The following is a 22,152-nucleotide window of genomic DNA, read 5'->3' on the forward strand; positions in this document are numbered from 1 at the left end:
CATTGCCACACTCACTTAATATATTGATAAAAATTTTTGCTATTAGCCTTTATACTACTTGCACTTCATGTATTACTGTTTTGCAGCTCTTAATTTTTTGTGTCCTGTTGTTGCTTTCTATATTTCTTCCAGGTTGCTGGTTGACCATTATTCTTGTGTCTTACCTCATATTGTCCATGGTTGCTTGACTGTATATATGGTACTTTTGTTTTTTAGGGGCATGTATTAATCTTCATCTGCTTCACCAATGATCGTCCCCGTGCTTGCACACCTACACTGACTTTGGCAATACCTGGATTTTAAAATCTCATCCTGGTTTTCAAATCCCTCCAGGGCCTCGCCTCTCCCTACCTTTGTAACTTCCTCCAGCCCAACAACCCTCTCCGATCTCTGTGTTTCTCCAACTCTGACCTTTTGTGCATCCCCCATTTTAAATGTTTCACCATTAGCAACCACACTACCTAACCCCAAGCTCTGGAATCTCCTCTTCTATCTTTTAAGGCACTTCTTAAAACCTGTTTCTTCGATCAAGTTTTTCGTCACCTGTCTTGATACTTCAAGTGAGTTGGTGTCATATTTTGTTTGATAATGCTTCCAGGAAGCAACTAGGGACGTTCTACTATGTTAAAGATGCCATATGAAAGCAAATTGTTTTACCCTGTCATGGCAGAAGTCGGCCTGTTTGCTGCTGATTGCAGTGTTTAACTCCATTCACAATTGTTTGTTTGATGATCAATTCTAAGCTTGGAGAATGAGTGGCAAGTAACATTTTTGCCACACCAGTGACAGGCAATGATTATCTGACAGCCGAATCCCCCCGTCCACTTGACATTCAATGGTATTACGGTCACTGGGGCGGGGTTCGGCGACGCTCCCCGGAGTGGGCGGGGTTTGGACACGTTCCTCAATGGACCGTTAGTATTTGCACTCGGCCCGCCCCGGCTGCCATGTTGGGCCTTGTTTTGTCTTTGCGCTCAGTGTTAGTGTGGCGGCCTCTTGTTTCCCGCATCATGTCCAGTTGTTTGGCAGCGGCGCGGCCCCGAACCGTCCTCGGGACCATGGAGTTTGGGCGGCGCGTGGACGCCAAGCAAAGCGCGGCAATGGTTTGCGCGTTTATGGAGCACGGGCACGACGAATTGGACGGTGCGTTCATGTACGCGGAGGGGCGCTCGGAGCAGGTGGTGGGGACGCTGGGACTCGGACAGAGAGGTGAGGAGCCCTGGGGTACTAATAGGAGCAGTAGAGTATTCGGCCCCTCAAGCCTGTTCCCCCATTCAATACGATCATGGTTTATGATCTGCCTCAACTCCACTTTCCTTCCAGCTCCCAATATCCCTCAAACATCAAAGATTTGTCTGTCTCAGCCTTAAGTATACTCAACGATGAAGTATGCACAACCCACTGGGGTAAACATTTCCAAAGATGCATAACCCTCTGAATGAGGAAATTCCTTCTCATCTCCGTCCTGGATGATCACCTATGGATTTCTTAAGGGAAAATCATGTTTAACTAACTTGCTGGAGTTTGTTGAGGAGGTAACAGTGTTGATGAGGGCAATGCTGTTGATGTGTACGTGGACTTTCAAAAGGCGTTTGATACAGTGCCACACAACAGACTTGTGAGCAAACTTGTAACTCATGGAATAAAAGGGACAGTATCAACATGGATACGAAATTGGCTGAGTGACAGGAAACAAAGAATAGTGGTTCATGAATGTTTTTTGGGTTGGAGGAAGGTTTGCAGTGGAGTTCCCTAGGGATCAGTGTTGGGACCCTTGCTTTTCCTGATCTATATTAATGACCTAGACCTTGGTGTACAGGGCACAATTTCAAAGTTTGCAGATGGTATGAAACTTGGAAGCATTGTAAACTGTGAGGAGGATAGTATAGAACTTCAGAAGGACATAGACAAGTTGGTGGAATGGGCAGACAGGTGGCAGATGAAGTTCAATGCAGAGAAATGTGAAGTGATTCATTTTGGTAGGAAGAACATGGAGAGACAATATAAAATAAAGGGTACAATTCTAAAGGGGATGCAAGAGAAGAGGGACATGGGTGCATAAGTCATTGAAGGTGGCATGACAGGTTGAGAGAGCGCTTAATAAAGCATACGGTATCCTGGGCTTTATTAATAAGGGCATAGAGTACAAGAGCAAGGAGGTTATGTTGAAATTGTATAAGACACCAGTTCGGCCTCAGCTGGCGTATTGCGACCAGTTCTGGGTGCTGCACTTTAAGGCATTGGAGAGAGTACGGAAAAGATTCACGAGAATGGTTCCAGGGATCAGGAACTTCAGTTATGAAGATCGATTGGAGAAGTTAGGACTGTTTTCCTTGGAGAAGAGAAGGCTGAGAGGTGATTTGATAGAGGTATTCAAAATCATGAGGGGTCTGGACAGATTAGATAGAGAGAAACTGTTTGCACTTGTGAAAGGATCGAGAATGAGAGGGTACAGATTTAAAGTATTTGGTAAGAGAAGCAAATGTGACATGAGGAAAACATTTTCATGCAGTGAGTGGTTAGGTCTGGAATGCACAGTCTGAGAACGTGGTGGAGTCAGGCTCAATTGAAGCATTCAAAAGGGAAATAAACAGTTAAATGAGAAGGAAGAATGTGCAGGGTTATGGGGAGAAGGCGGGGGAATGGAACTGAGGAAATTGCTCTTTCAGAGAGCCACTGCAGACATGATGGGCCAAATGGCTGTCTTATGCACTGTAACGATTCTGTGACTTACCTGAGACTGTCCCCCACCCCATGTTCTAGATTTTTTTCCCCTTCAGGTGCTTATCCAGTTCTCTCTTGAAAGCCACGATTGAATCTGCCTCCACCACCCTTTCAGCCAGTGCATTCCAGATCATAAACACTTGGTGCGTTAAAGTTTTTTTTCGCATGATGCTTTTGGTTCTTTTAACAGTCAACTTAAATCTGTGTCCTTTAATTCTCGACCCTTCCATCAATGGGAACAGTTTCTCTTTGTCTCCTCTGTCTAGGGCCCCCCATGATTTTGAACACCCCTATAAATTGCCTTGCAACCTGTCTTCCTTGATTTTGCACTGATTCCAGTTCCTTTCTGTATCTTAAAAGTGAAGATTGCAACCAAAGTGAATCCATGGGACGGGAAGACATTGAAAGCTGAGAGTGTCCGATGTCAGTTGAACACATCGTTGGAGCGTTTGCAAAGGGAGAGTGTCGAGATCCTCTATCTCCACGCCCCAGACCATGAGACATCAATTGAGGAAACACTGGCTGCCTGTCAGGAGCTTCACCAACAGGTACAGTAAGCATACTAGAGAACATGCAGGGCATACAAGCCATACTGGGCAATTTGGCCCATAATTTCTGTGTCGTCTCAGTGAAAGAGCTATCCAATTAGTCCCACTTGCCACGGCACATAGAATAGTGCAATACTTAGGGAGTGCAGTATTGTCAGAGGTGCCACTATTAGGGTGTGACATTAACCAGAGATCCTGCCTACCTGTTCCACTTGTTCAGAGGATGTTAAAGATCCCATCGCACTATATGAAGAGGAGGCAGGGAGTTCTGCTAATGTCATGGCCAACATTACTCCTTCAAAGACAAGTAAAAGATTTGTATCATTTACTGTTTATTTGGTCTTGTGAGAAAGGTATAAAGCAGTTACTGCCCTTCTGAGTGATTCATAGAAAAGGCTTTGAGCAGTTTCTGAAATGATAAGAGGTTATATGTTTGCCTTTCTTGATTTCATGATAAGTACAGGGTTTCTGTTATTGCTGTGGAATAACTTGTAAAAAGTAAGTGATTTAACATGGATTTCTTTTTAGGGGAAATTTAAAGAACTCGGCCTCTCAAACTATGCTTCATGGGAAGTGGCAGAGGTGTATTCAATCTGTAAATATAACAACTGGGTTCTACCCACCATCTATCAGGTATGTCAAGAGTGAGACTGGCAATATCCAGCCTGTTGAAGGATCTAACTCTCTGAGCTTCTCTTTTAGTTACTGTGTTCATCAGATATTTTTCCTTGTATTTGTGGATTTATTAGTATATTATTTCTATTTTTTGACGACTGCCAACACACTCCTGGCCATCCTCCTGTGTTCTATCCTTTGTAAACTGGAGATCATCCAAAACTCTGCTGCCTGTGCCCTGACCTGACTCGCACCAAATCCCATTTACCCATCATCCCTATGCTTGCTGACCTACATTGATGCATTGCTTAACCAAGAGCCAATTTTAAAATTCTCATTCTTGTTTTTAGTGTTTTTCATGGCCTCGCCCCTCTGTATCTCTGTCATCCCATCCTGCCCTACAACCCTCCAATTCTGGCTGCTTGAGCAACTCTTCTACCTCTTTTTTTCCTCCTTTTTAAGATGTTCCTTAAAACCTCTTGGTCCAAGCTTTTGGCCACCTGCCCTAATATGTGACTCAGTGTCAGACTTTGTGCCTTTGGACGTGTACTATGCCAAAGGTGATATATAAATACAAGTTGTTTGTCATAGTTGCAGAAATTTGGGTACTGACTTTTGGAGGCGAGGGTATGGCCCCCGCACCACCCCCCTCCCCCGGCGAGTTATTCTCCCATACCTGAAAATCACTGGTCTGGGCTATATCCCAACATACCATCGACCTGCTCCTGGATTGTTGCCAGTACCAGAGAACTTTATCCTCTTGTGCCACTCCCTTTACTCCACCATTTAGCACACATACCTTCAGCAGTTTGAATTCTGTTCATAAACCACTTCCCGTCCTTTCTCAACTCCTTTAAGATCTTCTTTCAAACTGTCCACTTTGACCGAGCTTTTAGCCACCCATTCTACTATCTCCTTCCTTGGCTCCGTGTGAATTTTTGTCTGATTATGCTTCTGTGTAATGTCTAGGAATGTTTTTCTATTTTAAAGGTGCAGTCTTTTGGATGCGATGTTAAACTGACATCCATCTGCTCTCAGGTGGACGTAAAAGATCTCAAGGCACTATTTCGAAGACGAGCAGGGGAGTTAACCCCGGTGTCCTGGTCAATATTTATCCCTCAATCAATATCACAAAAACAGATTATCTGGTCGTTATCACACTGCTGTTTGTGGGAGCTTGCTGTCTGCAAATTAAATGCCACATTTCCTATATTTCAACAGTGACTACACTTCAAAAAGTACTGCATTGGCTGTAAAGGACTTGAGAGGTCAGGTGGTTGTGAAAGGCACTATAAAGAACCACGACAGGGTTCCCCTTGTCTTCACTTTCCACCTCCAAAGGATCATTCTCCACCATGTCCAGCGTGATGCCACTACCAAACGCATCTACCCCTCCCCGGTCAGCATTCCGAAGGGATCGTTCCCTCCGTGACACCCTGGTCCACTCGTCCATTACCCCCAACACCTCGTCCGCTTCCCACGGCACCTTCCCATGCAATCGCAGGAGATGTAACACTTGCACTTTTACCTCCTCTCTCCTCACTATCCAAGGCCCCAAACACTCCTTTCAGGTGAAGCAGTGATTTACTTGTACTTCTTTCAATTTAGTATACTGTATTTGCTGCTCACAATGCGGTCGCCTCTACATTGAGGAGACCAAACGCAGATTGGGTGACTGTTTTGCGGAATACCTTCGCTCAGTCTGTAAGCATGACCCTGAGCTTCCGGTTGCTTGCCATTTCAACAGCCCCCCTCATGCCCACATATCTGTCCTGGGCTTGCTGCAGTGTTCCAGTGAACATCAACGCAAGCTCGAGGGGCAGCATCTCATTTACTGATTAGTCGTGCTACAGCCTGCTGGACTGAACATTTGAGTTCACTAATTTCAGAGCATGACAGGCCCCCCTTTTTATTTTCAGTTTTTATTTCTTTTTCTTAGTTTGTTTCATCATTCATTTTTCTTATCATGTGCCTGCCTAATGTTTTTTTCCATGTTGTGCTTCGGGCCAGAGCTGTTCATTTTTATGTCCATTAACACCCTCTCTGCACTAATGCTTTGACTTTCAACACACCATTAACATACTGTTTGCCTTTGCTCCACCACCTTCTGGTCAGTTATTCTCTTTGACCCTGTCCTATCAACACCTTCAGTTTTGTTACCTCTTGCTCCGCCCCCATTTTATTTGCTTAAAATCTATTACATTTCTAACCTTTGCTAGTTCTGAAGAAGGGTCACTGACCTGAAACGTTAACTCTACTTCTCTCTCCACAGATGCTGCCAGATCTGCTGAGTATTTCCAGCATTTCTTGTTTTTATATTATAATTGCCAGTTGTTGGTTACAAAGCTAAATATCTGGGAGCTGAATGTTGTAGTTGGTGCCCATTATTCCAGTTTTCCACATATAGATGGTTTGATCTGGAATAATTTTATTTTGGCTTTTAGGGAATGTACAATGCCACCACCCGACAAGTGGAAGTGGAACTCTTTCCCTGTCTCCGGCATCTAGGGATGAGATTTTACGCCTACAACCCGCTCGCAGGTACAGTATCTTCCCAGAAGTAGATGAAACATGGGATCAATGTCAGAACATTACAAAACATTAAAAGTGAAATTGTTTCTTTTGAATTATCCAGCTCTGCTACACCATATGGATATATTCAGAAAAGCAACAGCCTTTCCTGTTGTGTGCTGAATTAGATCATTTCCACCACACAGCAGTCAGGGCTACACATGAACTCAGAGACAATCTGATCTGTATCCAGTACCCTCTCCCCACTCCCTCCCTTTTACTGGGAAACCATGTATGGATATCAGGTGACAACAGAATGGCTTCTCCTCCACACGCTGAAGGATCATCACGTGGATGAGTTGGGGAGTAACGGTCAATACTTCAGGGGAGGGGAGAAACGAGGTCCATTCCTAGTCTTCACAAAATGGATTGCCAAGTCAGCCCAGGCCCCATTCTGAACTTCATAAGATCCAGATCAAGAGCAGTAACAGGATGTGGGGTAGGAAGCCAGAACCTGAGGAATGAAGAGAATATAAATTATGTCTCGTTGCTGCAGGTGGGCTGCTGACCGGGAAATACCAGTTTGAAGACAAAAATGAGGAACAGCCTACTGGCCGCTTCTTTGGAAACAGCTGGGCTGAGGCGTACAGAAACAGGTGAGTTCACCAGCTGTCCACGACTGTTGGGCTTCACATAATACCCTTTCCCATAGCAGTAGTGAGTTGACTGATTTTTCAGCAATTTCTAAGTTTCTCATTTTCTGTAATTCCTTTGTTAATAATGTTCTTCCTTTGCTGTGGCTCAGGTACTGGAAGGAACATCATTTCCGAGCTATAGATTTGGTGAAGAAAGCAATAGATGCAACTTACAGTTCTGAGAAGCCAAATCTAACAGCAGCAGCATTACGGTGGATGTATCATCATTCCAAACTCCGGGTATGGCATCGATTCTGCAGCATAAATACCAACAATGCCAATGTCACAAATTACAACCCAGAAGTGATGATTTGGACCAGTGGAAACTTAGCCCCATGTCACTGATTTGCACTTAGCAGTTTGAGAACTGTTAACGGTGGAGCCTAGTCTACTCTTTCAGCACCTTCCCCATACAGATAGGATTGTTCACCTACAATAAATACAACAGTTGACATCTTGTTTGTTTTTTCCAGGGCGATCTTGGTGACACAGTTATCATTGGGATGTCAACGATGGAGCAGCTTCAACAAAATCTGTCTGCGTCTGAGGAAGGGCCACTTGCCCCAGCTGTGGTCAGGGCCTTTACTGAAGCTTGGAATCTTGTGGCACATGATTGCCCAAATTACTTTCGATAGGACAGACCTCATCTGCTCAAATGGCAGGCAGGGGGCTCCTTAACATACAGGCACAGAGATAATTAATTTAATAATTATTACAAATTTCTTGTTGAATCTAGTTTTATTAATTTTGCTTCTACGAGCTGATATAGCATTAGGTGTGTCTGAATATGGATAAAATGAAGTAACTGATTGTGTTCAGGTGGCTCGATTGCCAGCAATCCTGGTGAAAAGTTGCTGAGCTGCAAGGGGAAATGAATGACAAGTCTAGATGGCGGAGAAGTTAACTGTTTTTCAATAAAGAATTAGGCAGAGGACCAACCTAGGACAAAATTGGTAACATTATGACAGTAATGAGATTTTGAGGACATTTTCAGTGACTCCAGTTGGAGCTGTTGGAGAATTTAACTGTAAACACTTAATAGAATCAAAGCCGTTAGCAACAGTACAAAATTATTTATTTCAAATTTGTCTCCAAATAAAAACCAAGACTAATTGACCACTAATGTTTCAGTGTTCAAATTATCCATAGCATTGCACATAGGAGGATTGAGCTAAAACCAGATGAGAGGATGTCCTAGAATGGGTAGATATATTGCTGTCCTCATTTTACAGGCAGATTGTTATTTTTGTGATAAATTCCTATGTTTACATTTACAATGGAGATTGAAGTAAACTGTTACACTATAACATTATACCTTCCTGACATTGATGACACTTAACTCCTTTGGTTGGGGGCAGGGCAAGGGTGTAATTATTGCCTACCATTTACAAGTGTGGATATACAAAAATATGTAGTATATTACAGAACATTAATCGCTGTGGCTAATGGTAGCATGCTAACCTGAGTTAGAAGATTGCGGGTTCAAGTTCCACTCCAGGATTGCAGATGATCTTGACTGACATTTCAGCACAGTACTAAGGGAGTATTGCACTATCACAGGGGCAGTAGAGAGAGTGTGCTATTGGAGGTGCTGATTTTCAGATGAGATGTTAAACGGAGATCCTGTCTACTTGTGTGGGTGGACACGAGATGCTGTAGCTCTATGCCAAGAGCAGGAAGTTTTAGTCAACATTTATCCCTCAGTGACCATCTCCCAAAAAACAGTTCTGGTCATTCATCTCACTGTCATTACTGGTATCTTGTTGCCCATAAATTGGCTGCCACCTACAACAGTGACTACACGTTAAAGCCATTCATTGGCTGTGAAGAGATCAGACAGGTGCTATATATACAAGAGTTCTTAACGCTAAGATGGATAAATCATGTTAATCAGTAGGTTCCGTGGAGATCCATATGACAGCCAATTAACCTCAGATCCCATACATCTCTTGCACCACTAGGTGAAATCCAGCCAATAATAAATCTGTTTAAGTTCCACATTTTTATTACAGATCCACACAAGTTATAGTGTCTGTTATTGCAACAATCGATATTCCAAATGCTCATGGCATTGCTGGTTACAGTCACTGAAGGTTAACACTGTCACACACAGGCTGTAGTCTTCAAACTTCCATTCAGTCACTCCTGCTCATCTTCCATCTCTTCCACTTCTTTGCTACTTTCATCAATTGCTGCCAGTTGCTCAAATTCACCAGTCTCAGAGTTCCACATACAGTTTATTGTCACTTTGAAAGCTGCCATCTCAACACCAAGCAGTTTCTGGGAGAGAAGAGAGAGTGGACAATTAAAAATTTGCACACTGCCCACGTCACCAATATTAGCTGAATACTGCAAATTTGGAAGATTCTATTTTGTCCAGACTTGCAGGTAAATTTTGACACTTATTGACACATTCCAGCTTGTGTATGGAGGTAGTAGTGATGGTACCAGCCAGATTCTATTGGCTGGTACTGTAGCTGAATAGGATCCAAGTACAATGTGTTGAAGCAACGAGTGCTAAGGACTCTGCCTCATTCAATCCCTGAAAATTAGAACGCAGAAGTGCTTAGTTTCCACTGTTAATACATTTGCAATTTTTGACCTCCCTCCAGGGAGAGTCTCCAAATTAAAGCCACCTCCTTCCTTGCTGCTTCTCTCAGTAGCTTCAGTTTCTGAAAATTATTTAAAAGTAAAAACTAACCAGAAGACGTGCTTGTTCAGGGGTCAATGAGGCACCTTCTTTACACACATCGTAATCAGACAATAATGTCACGACACCTAGGAAACAGAGACAAGTGAAATCCAACAGTTGCCGATTGTTCCAAATCTTATTCTGCTCATATGTGACAGTAAAGAATTAGAGCATCACCAGTCTGCATAAGTTGCCGTTGCTCATTACTGTACCTTTCTTCAGAGTGGTTGGTAACCCGAGTTTCCGCAGCTGTGGCTCAATGGAGTGTGTGAACTGTGGCAGTGGTCCAGCATCGAGTGTAACAGCCATTGTAGCTTTATTCCCAGCACGAGCAAAATCGGACTCGGTGTACTGATTAAACCATCTGTAGATTGGAGAAAGTGTGTTGGAGAACTCAGCAGAAACACCAAAAAATTAAGAGTGGGAACAGCTCAAACAGGCCAAAGTATGTAGACAGAAAAAAAATGATACGAGACTCACTCAATCACTTCCACCTTTGTGCGATTAGTGAACAGAAGACCAACTTCACCTTGTAACTGTTTACTGACCTACAAGGAAAAGAATGTAAAATAGTGCAGATGCTGAAAGCATAGATGTAGGTCAGGCAATATCTGGACGGAGCAATACAGGGTTAATGTTTCAGGTCAATGACTTATCACCAGAACTGACAAAAGATCACTGACCTGAAACATTAACCCGCTAAACTTTGAAGTTTGCATTGTGGATATGTAGATTGAAATGTGCAGTTATCGGTCCCACACATGGCCCAGTCCCTGAAAACTCACCTTGTGCAAACCATCCTTGTACTCATCTGCTGGTTCCTTTCCCAGGGCCACCACCATCACTTTGTTTTTACCAAAGAAAAAGCTGCACAAGCAGAAAATAGAATAGTTTCACCCTCAGTTACACAAGAGACTGATAGTAAAAATGAGAGCACATAGAATTATAGGCAACCTATTGACATGGGTAGGTAATTGGTGAGTAGATAGAATAGGGATAATTGGTATACATTTGAATTGGCAGGACGTGACTAGTGGTATCCCTTAGATTTGTAGTGGGCCCTTAACTTTTCACTATATAAGTGACTTAGATAAAGGAATAGGAAGTCGTATATCTAAGTTTACTGCTGACACTAAAGTTAGGTGGTGCAGCAGTGTAGATGGGAATAGAAAGTTGCAAAGGGACATTGACAGATTAAGTGAATGGGTAAAACTGTGGCAGATGGAGTTCAATGTGAGGAAGTATGAAGTCATCCACTTTAGAACCAAGATAGATCAGGATATTTTCCAAATAATGAGAAGCTTGAAACTGTGGAGGGTCACAGAGATTTCAAAACTGAGATTGATAGAGGGAGGGAGTACAGCAAAGGTTCACCAGACTGATTCCTGGGATGGCAGGACTGACTTGATACGGGCATCAAGGAATTGACAAGGCAGATAAATGGAGTTAAGACTCAGATTAGCCATTATCTAATTGAATGGTGGAACAGATTAGAGGGGTTGAACAGCCTACTCCTGTTCCTAGGTTCCTCCTCTGCATCAGCAGAAATGAAACTAACCTGGTTCCCATTTTATTGCAGTTGGAATTGTTTGGGGAAGGACGTTTATCCTCCAGTAATTTAAACATAAAAAAATCCCAGTGACTCACCGGCTATGTTTCCAGGCACTCCGCATGTCCTTCAGTTTGTTGTTTCTCATATTCTCAATAGAAAAGACAAAGAGATTCTTGTAGGTGTCCACACATTTTCTTAACTAAAAAAAAAATACAAAATGCTAACCAACATCAGTAATAAGGGTTCAAACAAACTGTCAGCATACTTTGGCCTACCTTCCATCAGGATTAACTAATTTTACAATGACAACTGGCATTTATAAAACCCCTTGAACGTAGGAAAACATACTTCTCAGGAGTATTATAAAAATCTGATACATAAGGGGATATTAGGATAGATGCCAAAAGATTGGACAAAGGTAGGTTTTAGAGTGTCTTTAAAGAAGAGGGGCGGAGAGCTTTAAGGAAGGAATTTCAGAACTTAGCACCTAGACAGTTGAATGCATAGCTACTAATGGTGAGGTGAAGATTACAGAGATAGGGAGCGGTGAGGTCATGGAGGGACCTGAACACGATCAGAATTACAAGTTTCAGGTATTGCTGGACTGGGAGCCATTGCAGGTCAGCATGAACAGGGGATGGTCAATAGTATTGGAGTATTGTGTGCAGTTTTGGTCTCCTTATCTGAGGAAGGGTGTTCTTGCTATGGAGGGAGTGCAGCAAAGGTTCACCAGACTGATTCCTGGGATGGCAGGACTGACGTATGAAGAGAGATTGGGTTGATTAGGCTTGTATTCGCTAGAGTTTAGAAGAATGAGAGGGGATCTCATAGAAACATCCAAAATGTTAACAAGACTGGACAGACTAGATGCAGGAAGGATGTTCCCGATGGCGGGGGAGTCCAGGACCAGGGGGTCACAGTCTGATAAGGGGTAAGCCATTTAGGACTGAGATGAGGAGGGATTTCTTCACCCAGAGAGTGGTCAACCTGTGGAATTCTCTACCACAGAAAGCAGTTGAGGCCAAATCATTATTCAAGAAAGAGTTAGATATAGTTCTTAGGGCTAAACGGATCAAGGGATATGGGGAGAAAGCAGGAACAGGGTACTGAGTTTGGATGATCAGCCATAATTGTATTAAATGGTGGTGCAGGCTCGAAGGGCCTACTCCTATTTTTCTATAGTTTGGGATCAGCTGAAGTTTGCAGAAGTGGAGTGTTGGCCTAGACGTGACAAAGGCATGTATAAGGTGGAACCCTGGTGAGCAAGGGAAGGGATTTACTGTCAGGTTCATGGGCTCCTCACACTTGTTAGAGGTGAGGAGTAGAAGGGGGTCCAGGGTGGGGGAGGTGCAGGAGAGAAAGGTTCAAGGAGACGGTTGGTAACAGAAAAAAAACACAGGATTATCTTTTTACTTGTTATGATCCAGACAGATCTCACCAGTGGCTGAACCTGTAGAGACCAAAATGAATTGTGCCAGGGTAGGGAAGAGTGAGGGTTTTGCTGGAGATAAAAGCATCAAAGGAACAGGTGAGGATGTGATTGAACACATCCGACAGCTGCAGAAATGTTTTGGTGAACCGACAGAGTCCAAGACTAGACAATTGGGAATTTGTTGTTGTAAGTTATGTGAGGATGGAAGCAGGGGGAAAGATTTTCCCAGAGCCGTCACAAGTTGGGAAGGGTTGAGGCCTGTTTTGTGACCGAAACGATGGGAGCACAGAACAGGGTAGATTAGGAGAGGCCCGAGCGGTCGCTCGTCAGTGTGACAATGTGGTCAATGTGATAATAAAAACAAAATACTGCGGATGCTGGAAATCTGAAATAAAAATGAAGTGCTGGAAATATTCAGCAGGTTTGGCAGCATCTGTGGGGAGAGAAGTAGAGTTAACATTTCAGGTCAGTGACCCTTCATCAGAATGCGATTGTTAACTCACCTCCTCGATCAGGTTCTGTTTGATTTGTAATCCTTTCTTTGTTGTTTTAGTCAAAGAAACTGCAGAAACAAAACAAAAAGCAGTCAGGCTGGGAACAATTCAATCAATGAGGGTTAGAGGCCTCGGCCTTGTGGAAACTCTTGAATTCGGTACAATCGCGGCTTCACCAAAAAATAATCCATTGGCGCGTCTCCAGGACATGTCCGGTCCTTACCCCGCTTGTCGCGCCGGGATCGTGGCATCGTGCTAGGGGGCCGAGTATGCGGCGCCGGGACTCACAGCTCCGCCGCCCCTTCACTCACGCCGCCGCTAACAACGCGGTCAGGACCCCGTGCCGCAGGGTGTTTTGGGATTAATGGCGCCTTCACTCCGCCTGTAAAATCGGCACCGAGTTATCAGACTCGGATAGAACACGTCAGGTTTATTGATTCATCCCAAATAGCAAGGCTTCTGGGCACAGACTCTAACTGCACCCTAGGACGTAGCAGGAACTTTTCCGTATGAGGATTCAGGAGGGCTGAGCTCCCTATGCCCTCTGGGATTCTGGAGGGCGGAGCTCTCTCTGCACTCTGGGATACTGGAGGGCCGAGCAGTGATGGTGTTTCTCTCTGGGCTTTGGCTCCTTTTTGCTCTCTTTGAGTTTTCAGCGGGGATTTACGAGGATCAAGTCGGGAAGTTCGACTGGTGAGTCCCTGGGAAGAGGAGCTACCATTCGGGGGCTGTGAGTAAGAAGGGTCGGGGCAGCCACTCGGGGCTGTAGTCTGCTTTTCCTTCTGGAAACCGGGTTTGGAAGGGCCCGAGGAGGAACGGCCCCTGTTCGCGCGGCCGGTTTGTTTCCTCCCAGGTGCTTCATCGGAGAACAGGCCAGGCCGCGTGTGGTGCTACCTCTTTCCTAATTCAAAACCGGGCTGGGGAGGGGTGGAACTGGTGTTTGTTGCGAATTCATTGAAAACCCTACTAACTGATTGGAATTCGACAAAGTTCGAGTTCAACTTGAAGCATTTTGAAAGGAAGGATGCAGAGAGGCAATATAAACTAAATGGTACAATTTTATGGGAGTGATGTTATAGAGAGACTTGGAGACCAGACAGGGAGCAACTATTTCCACTTGGAGGAGGATCGATAACTGGAAGGCACAAATTTAAAGTAATTAGCAAAAGATGGGATGAGAATTTTTTACGCAGTGTCATGATCTGGAAATGCACGGCCTGAAAAAGTGGTGAAAGAAGATTCAGTAGTAACTTTCAAAAGGGAAATACATAAATTCTTAAAGAATTGCAGACCTATGGAGAAAGAGGAGGGGAGTGGGACTAATTGGTACAAGCATGATGGGTCGAATGGTTTCTTCTATGCCGTGTTATTCTATGATTGAATTAATGCTGTTATTTTTTTATTATAATTTTCTGTAGTACCTAAATAGTGTTTTGCCTGCACATGCATTGCATTGTTTTTTTTTAAGGCGACGCCAATATGTTGGGAAGCCCCGGATTGCATATTTTGATGTGCCTACGCAGAACTCAAAGAAACTTATGGTTGCAACAGAGAATAATGTGATTGCTTCTCTCAACTCGAGGAATGGGGAGATCAGTGAGTATTGTTGAGTTGACATTGCTGTAACTAATTCTGCTGTGCTAGATTTCAAACTGTCACTTATTCCAGCATTGCTGTTTTTGTTTTGATTTGCAGTCTGGCGTCAGGTGGATAAAGAAGGTCCTGAGGGAAACGTGGATCTGATGTTATTCTATGGACAGGGTGGGTGTGGTCTGTTCAACTATCCAGCTTGTGCTGTGTGTCTGTTTTCTCTAAGCGCTGTTGAAATCTCAAAGTGACTCTGCAGTTCCTTCTACAGATTATTCTTGCTTGGATTGGGAGATTATTATTTCAACCTCTGTGTAAACCCTGTGATCAACTCGCTGTTTTCCCTGGCCTTGGTAATCTTGAAGCTGTTAATTCAGATAAATCCATGGAAGCAGATTACAGCGCAATTATGACAGTCCTGGAATACTGAATGTATTCAGTATGAATCTCTAGCAGGATTAATCCTATCTGCAATGATATTAATTTGATGCTGTTGACCTCTGAACTGACGATGGAGAGGTGGGAAATGGGGAAAAAGTAGTAGAGGGAATAAACTTGGATTCCAAAGTAGTAAAAGAACAGGATTAATCTCGGGTAACAATTAACTGAATTCTTTGCAGCATTATGACAACTCATTTAAGTGTTGTGTTAATTAAACTTGGTCAGGGATTTTTGTGGTTTAGGGTGACTTAGTGACTTTTTGCTTTTTCACAGATGCATTGACTGTGTCAGGAGGAGGGCGATTGCTGCGCTCGTGGGATACGAACATTGGTGGCTTGAATTGGGAGTTCCTGCTTGATACTGGCAGGTGAGAACCACGTGGCTCTATGGTATTGATACCCAAGGGTGGATGGGATTGATTACAGGAACAGAATCTCTGAGGGATTCTCCTGCAACTCCTCATCTACACTCAAGATCAGAGTATTTCTCACATTTTCACCATCATTTCAGTCATGCAGGAGTATAGTAATTTAATGTGCGGTGGATTCCTGGGAAGTACTGCTATTATGATAAGAGGAGGTGAATATTGAAAACTGCCCAAGTCCTTGGTCTGCTGAAATACTGGTTTAAGGCATCATCCATAGACACAGTTTTAATGTGGCACCCTGCCCCACTGACTTATTGAGTTTATTAAATAAGTAGTTGAACATATAGAGCAGGAAGGTCCTAGGTTCTGTCCCCAGTCTGGCAGTGGGAGTGGCTCAGGACTATCCAGTGATCCGTGCTGGAAAGTTTGTGTGTTAATATTGGGTAAGGGTCATATCAGGCTTGACAAAGTCTGCTGACACTGTCTGTCTAGCACAAGGATGCAGATGATACTTGGACCGTAAAAGATCCTTCATCACTGAGCAAATATGTTCTCCTTTGGAGGAGAGAAATTTGGAAATAAGGAAAACAAATACCGTTTCAATGCAAGTAATATGAGGCTACAAAATCATTTGGAGGATTCTGGTCAGTGACATTTCAGATAATCATTGATCATTCCTTGGCATTAAATATGCCGGAAAAACGTCAGGATCATTAATCCTGTCTTGCCAATTAAATTTGGTACTGAGGATGGGGGGATGAATGAAGGTTGCAGTCAGCTTGATGACGAACTTGAAACTGACTAGAACCGTTACATCAAAATAAAACTGTACCCGTTTGAAAGAAAATAGCAGATACCCTGGAGTGACTTAAAGGCTGGAGTCTAATTGTGGGATACATCTTGTATAATGGATGTCCAGAAGTAAATTATGGTCTGAATCTTATTTAAAGGATAAGATTTCTTTTTCCTGGGAAGGATTACAGATGTGACTATTGCTGCTTCTCTGATGTAAAAAGTTTGTTGTTTCAGTTTTCAGGCAGGTTGCCTTGTTGGCTCTGCTGAAGGAGTCAGGTTCATCGCCATTGTGAAGAAAGCGTCCATTTCGCTTCACTATCTCTCAAATGGACATCAGAAATGGATTGAAGCTTTACCAGAAAGGTAAAGGGATTGTTTGTGATGTGATGGTTTGCTATTTTATAGTTGATGTAATCAGGCTTAGGATAATAAATGGCAGATCTTGGGGAGAAGTACTTACTGTCGGAGCTTTGTAGAGCCATTTTCATTTATGGCCTAGAAGGAGGTGTACGCATTTCCCAACAATTGATATTTACTTTGAAGGTAAGTTGCAAGGGATTTTGAGCTGTAATTTAAGACCTGTCAGCAGTGTCTCCCAACTTCCCACTTTTCAGTTAAAGTGTCTCCAAGAGTCTTCATCTGAAATCTGATGTCAAGTTGAAATGAACCTGTGTAAATGGTTTTATTTTAACGTTTGTTCCCGAATTTCCCTGCCTTGTTTGGCTGCTTTTGAATCTGCATTTTCCGGTAAGGGCAGCTGCTGTCTGTACTCGTGCGAGGAATGTGTGACTGACTGCCTTCCTGCTGACTTGGAACCTCACTGACTCCACTCAATGCCTGGAGTGCTGAATCAAGCCACATACTCTTGGGGAATTGTAAACAGTTTTTGTCGTGCCATGAAAGTACATCTTAGAGTAAAATTGATTACATGGTTAAGGATAGCAGGAGCTCTTGGTCCATTTGATATGTGTGGGAATACAAAGTATCTCTCTGTTTTTCCCTTTCAGTGAGAGCGTCCGATATGAGCTCCTGTACTCTGGTGGAAGTGGTACAGTGTCCCTGGTGGGAATGGTTGCTGGCTCTCACCTTGTCATCATTCGATATGACGTTGACGATGGAAAGATAATTGAACAGGTGAGGGCAGGTTTGGAAATAGGGGCGCAGTGCAAAGGAGATGTGGTTATTTGTATTGAAGGAAGCTGCTGAGAGAAAAGTCCCGTATGGAGAGGGAGAGAGAAAGTAGGCTCAGAGCAAGCATAAACTTACAGTGCTGGTTGAGGGGATGCACTTTGTGCTTTTTGTGGTCACTGATGTGAGTTCAAATAAGATCTGTGATTCAGTCCCATGGTTCTTATTCTTGGTTGGATCTGGTTACAGCTCTCATTACTGGATGCTAACCCTCTGATTGCTGAAGCATTAAATACCTATAATTATATTTTAATGTTACTTTTCCTTCCTCTCTCCTTTTCAGCTCGTTTTCCTCCCTGTATGTGTTGACTGCTTGTTGGAGTACAGTCACCCAAGTGGCCATTTTTCATGTTTGTGTCAGCATACAGTATGTCCGGAAGGGAGGGAGGGATGAAGAAGCTAATTTTGATTGTGATCGTAACACATATCCCCCTTGGATGTCCACCATACACACTTCTAACATGGGCTGTTAGATAATGATCAGGAGTGCGAATCCTGGCTAATTTCCTCCCTTAACTGAGGATAATTGTGTTGCACAGTGGCTGGGACTAGGCTGGAACCCGAGTGGACTCGGTGGCAGTGCCAGCACTCTGTTCTGATGAACCTGTCCCTCATCTTGTTTCTTTGTGGAGCCCTGGACTAGTGTTTGGCTGATGTCAGGATCCAGTTGTGCAAGGATTGTTTCTCTTGCCCTTCCCCTCACTTTGGAGTAATGACAGAACACAGGGTGCAGAAGCTGTAATTGGATTTGGCTCGTTATTAAAATCCAGATGATATGGAATGTGTTGTGTTGGAGATGAGCACTGCCTGTTGACCTGCGACCTCCAACTTTCCTACACAGTGACAAGGAAATGGGCTTTTTTCCTGATTATCAAATTTCCGTTTTCCCTGTTCAGGTGACAGTATTAACCCCCTGGATCCGACGTTTGCGGGACCTTTGTGGAGTTGTTGGGGCTGGGATCCTGACGTGCATAGACACTGAATCTCACTCGCTTCAGATACTGCCCCTGGAATCTGAGCAACAATCTGAGCAGATCATTTTAAAGGTGAGGACCGAGTATCGCTCTGCAGGCCACCCATTCCTTAATAACCCTGTGCCAGATGGATTGGGACTGTGTGATGCAAAGTACTTTAACAATTGCGCAGAGACCTCTCTTGGGTAGAGTAAATCTTGGAGTGTCTTTTTATTTATAATTTAATGGTGTTAATTTACTCCCTTTTCTGCTCATAAGTCTGTTTTTGCTGTTCCCAGATGTGTGGGCCCCTGCTTTCAGGCCTCTGTTGATGTTGCTAGGAAATCTGACTGTGATTTAGGGTGCTCTCCCCTTTGAGGAGTTTGTTTATCTCTTTGAGGGAGAGCCTTGACCTTCATTCATTGCCTCACTCAGTAGATCACCAGTCATGGGAACCTGCCTCCTTCCACATCTGGCCTGTGATAGGAACATTTATTCTTCCACAGCCGGCCAGTGGTTCTTGCTAACTAGCGTAAAAGGTTTGAAAATGGCAAGTAGCCAAAGCAGGTTGAAATTTTAACTGGAGTGCTGGTAAAATTTTCTTTAGTGTGTGCTGGTGAGTCTGTTGGTCTGAGAATTAACTGTCTCAAACTTTCTGTGCAGGTTGCAGACACTTCGGTTGTAATGTTTAATTGTCACTTTTACTGATGAACTATTTATGGTTGCTGTATAAATTTGGCAACAAAAGTAATTTTAATGTTTATGTTTGTGAAGAGCTGACTTTTTTTTGCTGGGTTTGTGGCCTGCTTTGATCTTTGCTTCTATTTCCCTACCTTGTAGTCTCTAGAGCTGGAACTAGCTGAGGGGTTTGAGGGAAAGATCTTAACAACCCAGTCATCTCCACTGGTAGCTTCATCTGCTCAATTCTTCCTTCAGTTGTCGGACACTCATTATGCATTATTGCAGCTGCATGAGGGTGTGGTCAGTCTGCTACGTGACTTTGTACAGGTGAGAAATGAACAACCATTGAATGCTCAATACTCCAGTTAGGATAGATGCTGATATACTGACACAGATATAAGCAAGACCATGTGATGCATGTCTAGTAACTGCTATGTGGAGATGTTCATCGAAAGAGACCATTTAATCTCTGATTCCTTTTAATCTTTGTTTTGAAGCCTGACTTGTACTCCACTGAAGGGTGGCTGTTATTAGTTGGGCCTCATCACATTTCAAATGTTTTTAATCTAGCTGTTCAGCTGGCTCTAGTATATACTAGAGAGTGGGGAATTTTTTCTGCTGGGTCACTTTGAGGTCCAATATTTAGGTGCAAGTGGAGCCAATTCTGAGGAGCTTGAAAAATATTAATTTATTTGAGGAGTTTGCAAGTTGAAGATGTTCAGTGGTTTGTATGTTTCCTGAATTTCATTTTAAAATGGAGGAAGATGTTGAAATGTAGGACACATTTATTGGAGCGTGGGCTGTATTTGCATTTTAGGACTAGCCAGATGGACAGCAGAGTGCTTTCTGTTCCTGTTCGTTTCTGTATTCCAGTGTAATCATTGTCTTCCATCTTGCAGGCTGTGTTAGTGTCCTTTGCTACGACTAGTGACAAGGTGGTGGCGGCTGTAATGACGTCTAGAAACAAAACGGTAATGACCTCTTTAAACCTGAAGTGAGATGGATACTGTCTTTACTGTGTGGGAGCTTTACTCTGTATCTAACCTGTGCTCTACCTGTGCTGGGAGTGTTTGTTGGGATGGTGTAGAAGGAGCTTTACTCTCTATCTAATCTGTGCTGATCTTGCCGGGGAGTGTTTGACAGGACAATGTAGAAGAAGCTTCACTTTGTGTATCTAACCTATGCTATACCTCCCCTACACTATGCCATTAAACATTCCCAGATGAACTTTACCTACCTTGAAGACTGAGCTGGGAGGTCTCAAAGGTAAGTGAAACAGTATCATCTACCTTAGTGAACACAATTAGAGTTAAGTAAAATGAATACGAAAGTTTAAACATGATGGATGGGCATGAGAGAATCGTGTGACTGAAATGTGTTCGAACATAAGGATAGCATAAGAACGGCATTGTTAAATCAAGACTTTTAATGCGTTATTTATTGGATAGCAGACAGATGATGTGCGGTTCTAAAAGGCAGGAATGTTCTACCTTGTAACTCACTCTTATTCTGCTAATGCCACATTCTAATTGTTTTTTTTATTGCACTCAAGTTACTTGGGGAACTTTATATCTTTCAAACACCTTTTGCTACCAAGTGGTCCCAATAGCTAGGTAACTCTGAAGGTGCTTTTGCCTTTATTGCTTATTTGGATCTTATTACAGTCGAGGTAAGGGGAGTGCACTGTCTTTTATAGTTCCACTTCTCCACAGGTCACAACATTTATTGAAGTGTTTACCCGGTTACCAATACAGTCAATCAGATACTTTTTTTAAAATCCCAGAACAAAATACACCAACCAGGTTTCTTTAATAAACAACAATATTATTAGTTTATTATAAAACAGCACTGAACCAGTAACGAAGTAAAGCATTAACACACAGATTAAAATATGAAAGTTCCCTTTTTAAAAATTCCCTAACTACACACAGACACACACACTGGATAAAATACAGAAATTCACTCTGCAGAGGTCTGTTGCAAAAAAGAGACAAAAGAAGTCTACTTTGGCCAAATACTTGCTAACTCTTGACGAAAAAAGAAAGAAGATATGGAAGGAAATCAGTTGTCCCTTGTTTGGTCTGGCATCCGGGTATATGGAGACGGGTCACTGGCATCGTTTAAGAAGCAGTCTTTTCTGGAGATGTCTAGAATTATTCTCGTAGGCTATCTAGGAGAAATGTGGCATCAAGGCTTTTCTGCCAGCACACACTTGAATCACAGTATTTTTTCCAGCTCCTCAGGAGCTATGCGGCACCAGGGATTTTTTTTCCACACTGGATCTTGGCCGTATCTCTTCAAAGAGGTAGAGAAGGTGGTGGGTGAGCTGGGTGGTTTCTTTTTCCTTGGCAGGAAAATGGCAACTGTCTTCAAAAAGTGCACACCACAACTAAAACTGAAAACAATGTTCAAACCCAAACAGTGAGTCAACCTCCTGACTGCCATAAACCTTGACATATGGCTTCTCTGTAACCATTTGTTTTCTAGGTCACCAAGGATTCTGTTCCAAATCACAGGTGGCTTTCAAACAACATCTTGTCCTGTCGGTGAACTTGGTTAAAAAAAAAAACGCATCCATGGAATCTTTTCAGTTTTAACAAAAAAAGTATTTAAAAAATGTAAACACTTTCATAACAACCTGATCGCAGATGACTGGTGCTTCTGTACAAACTTGCTGCCTTTGCATTGGGAAAACAGCTAATTTGTTCCAACACACAATTGTGCACACGTACAATGTGGGTTTCAGTGATAGCGCATTCGGCTTTGAGTCCAAATATTGTGGGTTCCAGTCCCATTCCAAAGATGCCAGCGTAAAATCTCACTGATGCTGCAATGCAATACTGAGGGAGTGCTGCACTGTCAGTGATGTTTTTTGAA

The 22,152-nt window shown here is 43.1% G+C and overlaps 3 protein-coding genes across 3 annotated transcripts in view; 2 read left to right on the forward strand and 1 right to left on the reverse strand.

Moving 5' to 3' along the window:
- The first annotated feature begins 907 nt into the window (after positions 1–907).
- On the forward strand, positions 908–8,210 carry akr7a3 (aldo-keto reductase family 7, member A3 (aflatoxin aldehyde reductase)). The gene is made up of 7 exons (XM_068017280.1): positions 908–1,209; positions 3,085–3,272; positions 3,801–3,905; positions 6,332–6,428; positions 6,955–7,054; positions 7,204–7,333; positions 7,567–8,210. Exons 1-7 carry the CDS (start codon positions 948–950, stop codon positions 7,726–7,728), a joined length of 1,044 nt encoding a protein of 347 aa, XP_067873381.1. The 5' UTR covers positions 908–947; the 3' UTR covers positions 7,729–8,210.
- Positions 8,211–9,080: 870 nt separating this feature from the next.
- On the reverse strand, positions 9,081–13,782 carry mrto4 (MRT4 homolog, ribosome maturation factor). The gene is made up of 8 exons (XM_068017281.1): positions 13,487–13,782; positions 13,273–13,331; positions 11,433–11,536; positions 10,571–10,652; positions 10,266–10,333; positions 9,998–10,149; positions 9,795–9,871; positions 9,081–9,373 (listed from the first exon to the last, which is right to left on the reverse strand). Exons 1-8 carry the CDS (start codon positions 13,512–13,514, stop codon positions 9,233–9,235), a joined length of 711 nt encoding a protein of 236 aa, XP_067873382.1. The 5' UTR covers positions 13,515–13,782; the 3' UTR covers positions 9,081–9,232.
- Positions 13,630–22,152, forward strand: part of emc1 (ER membrane protein complex subunit 1) — a 35,125-nt gene continuing 26,602 nt past the window's right edge. Inside the window, exons 1-9 of the mRNA XM_068017279.1 lie at positions 13,630–13,956; positions 14,732–14,859; positions 14,959–15,024; positions 15,565–15,658; positions 16,688–16,816; positions 17,461–17,587; positions 18,538–18,687; positions 19,435–19,602; positions 20,175–20,246. Of these exons, the coding sequence (XP_067873380.1) occupies positions 13,868–13,956; positions 14,732–14,859; positions 14,959–15,024; positions 15,565–15,658; positions 16,688–16,816; positions 17,461–17,587; positions 18,538–18,687; positions 19,435–19,602; positions 20,175–20,246 (1,023 nt within the window). The 5' untranslated portion in view covers positions 13,630–13,867. The remainder of the gene's footprint in view (positions 13,957–14,731; positions 14,860–14,958; positions 15,025–15,564; positions 15,659–16,687; positions 16,817–17,460; positions 17,588–18,537; positions 18,688–19,434; positions 19,603–20,174; positions 20,247–22,152) is intronic.

The sequence above is a fragment of the Heterodontus francisci genome, chromosome 37 (genome assembly GCF_036365525.1).
Source record: "Heterodontus francisci isolate sHetFra1 chromosome 37, sHetFra1.hap1, whole genome shotgun sequence".
In the NCBI taxonomy this organism is placed as follows: Eukaryota; Metazoa; Chordata; class Chondrichthyes; order Heterodontiformes; family Heterodontidae; genus Heterodontus; species Heterodontus francisci.

Excerpts from the sequence above, each read along its gene's own strand:
- mrto4 (XM_068017281.1), bottom strand. The coding sequence starts at position 13,514 with ATGCCACGATCCCGGCGCGACAAGCGGG. Across the intron at positions 9,872-9,997 it reads ACCAACCACTCTGAAGAAAG|GTGTCGTGACATTATTGTCT; the intron begins GTACAGTAATGA and ends TCTGTTTCCTAG. Across the intron at positions 9,374-9,794 it reads CTGAACAAGCACGTCTTCTG|AAACTGCTTGGTGTTGAGAT; the intron begins GTTAGTTTTTAC and ends CTTCTCTCCCAG.
- akr7a3 (XM_068017280.1), top strand. The coding sequence starts at position 948 with ATGTTGGGCCTTGTTTTGTCTTTGCGCTCAGTGTTAGTGTGGCGGCCT. Across the intron at positions 1,210-3,084 it reads GCTGGGACTCGGACAGAGAG|TGAAGATTGCAACCAAAGTG; the intron begins GTGAGGAGCCCT and ends GTATCTTAAAAG. Across the intron at positions 6,429-6,954 it reads CGCCTACAACCCGCTCGCAG|GTGGGCTGCTGACCGGGAAA; the intron begins GTACAGTATCTT and ends TCGTTGCTGCAG.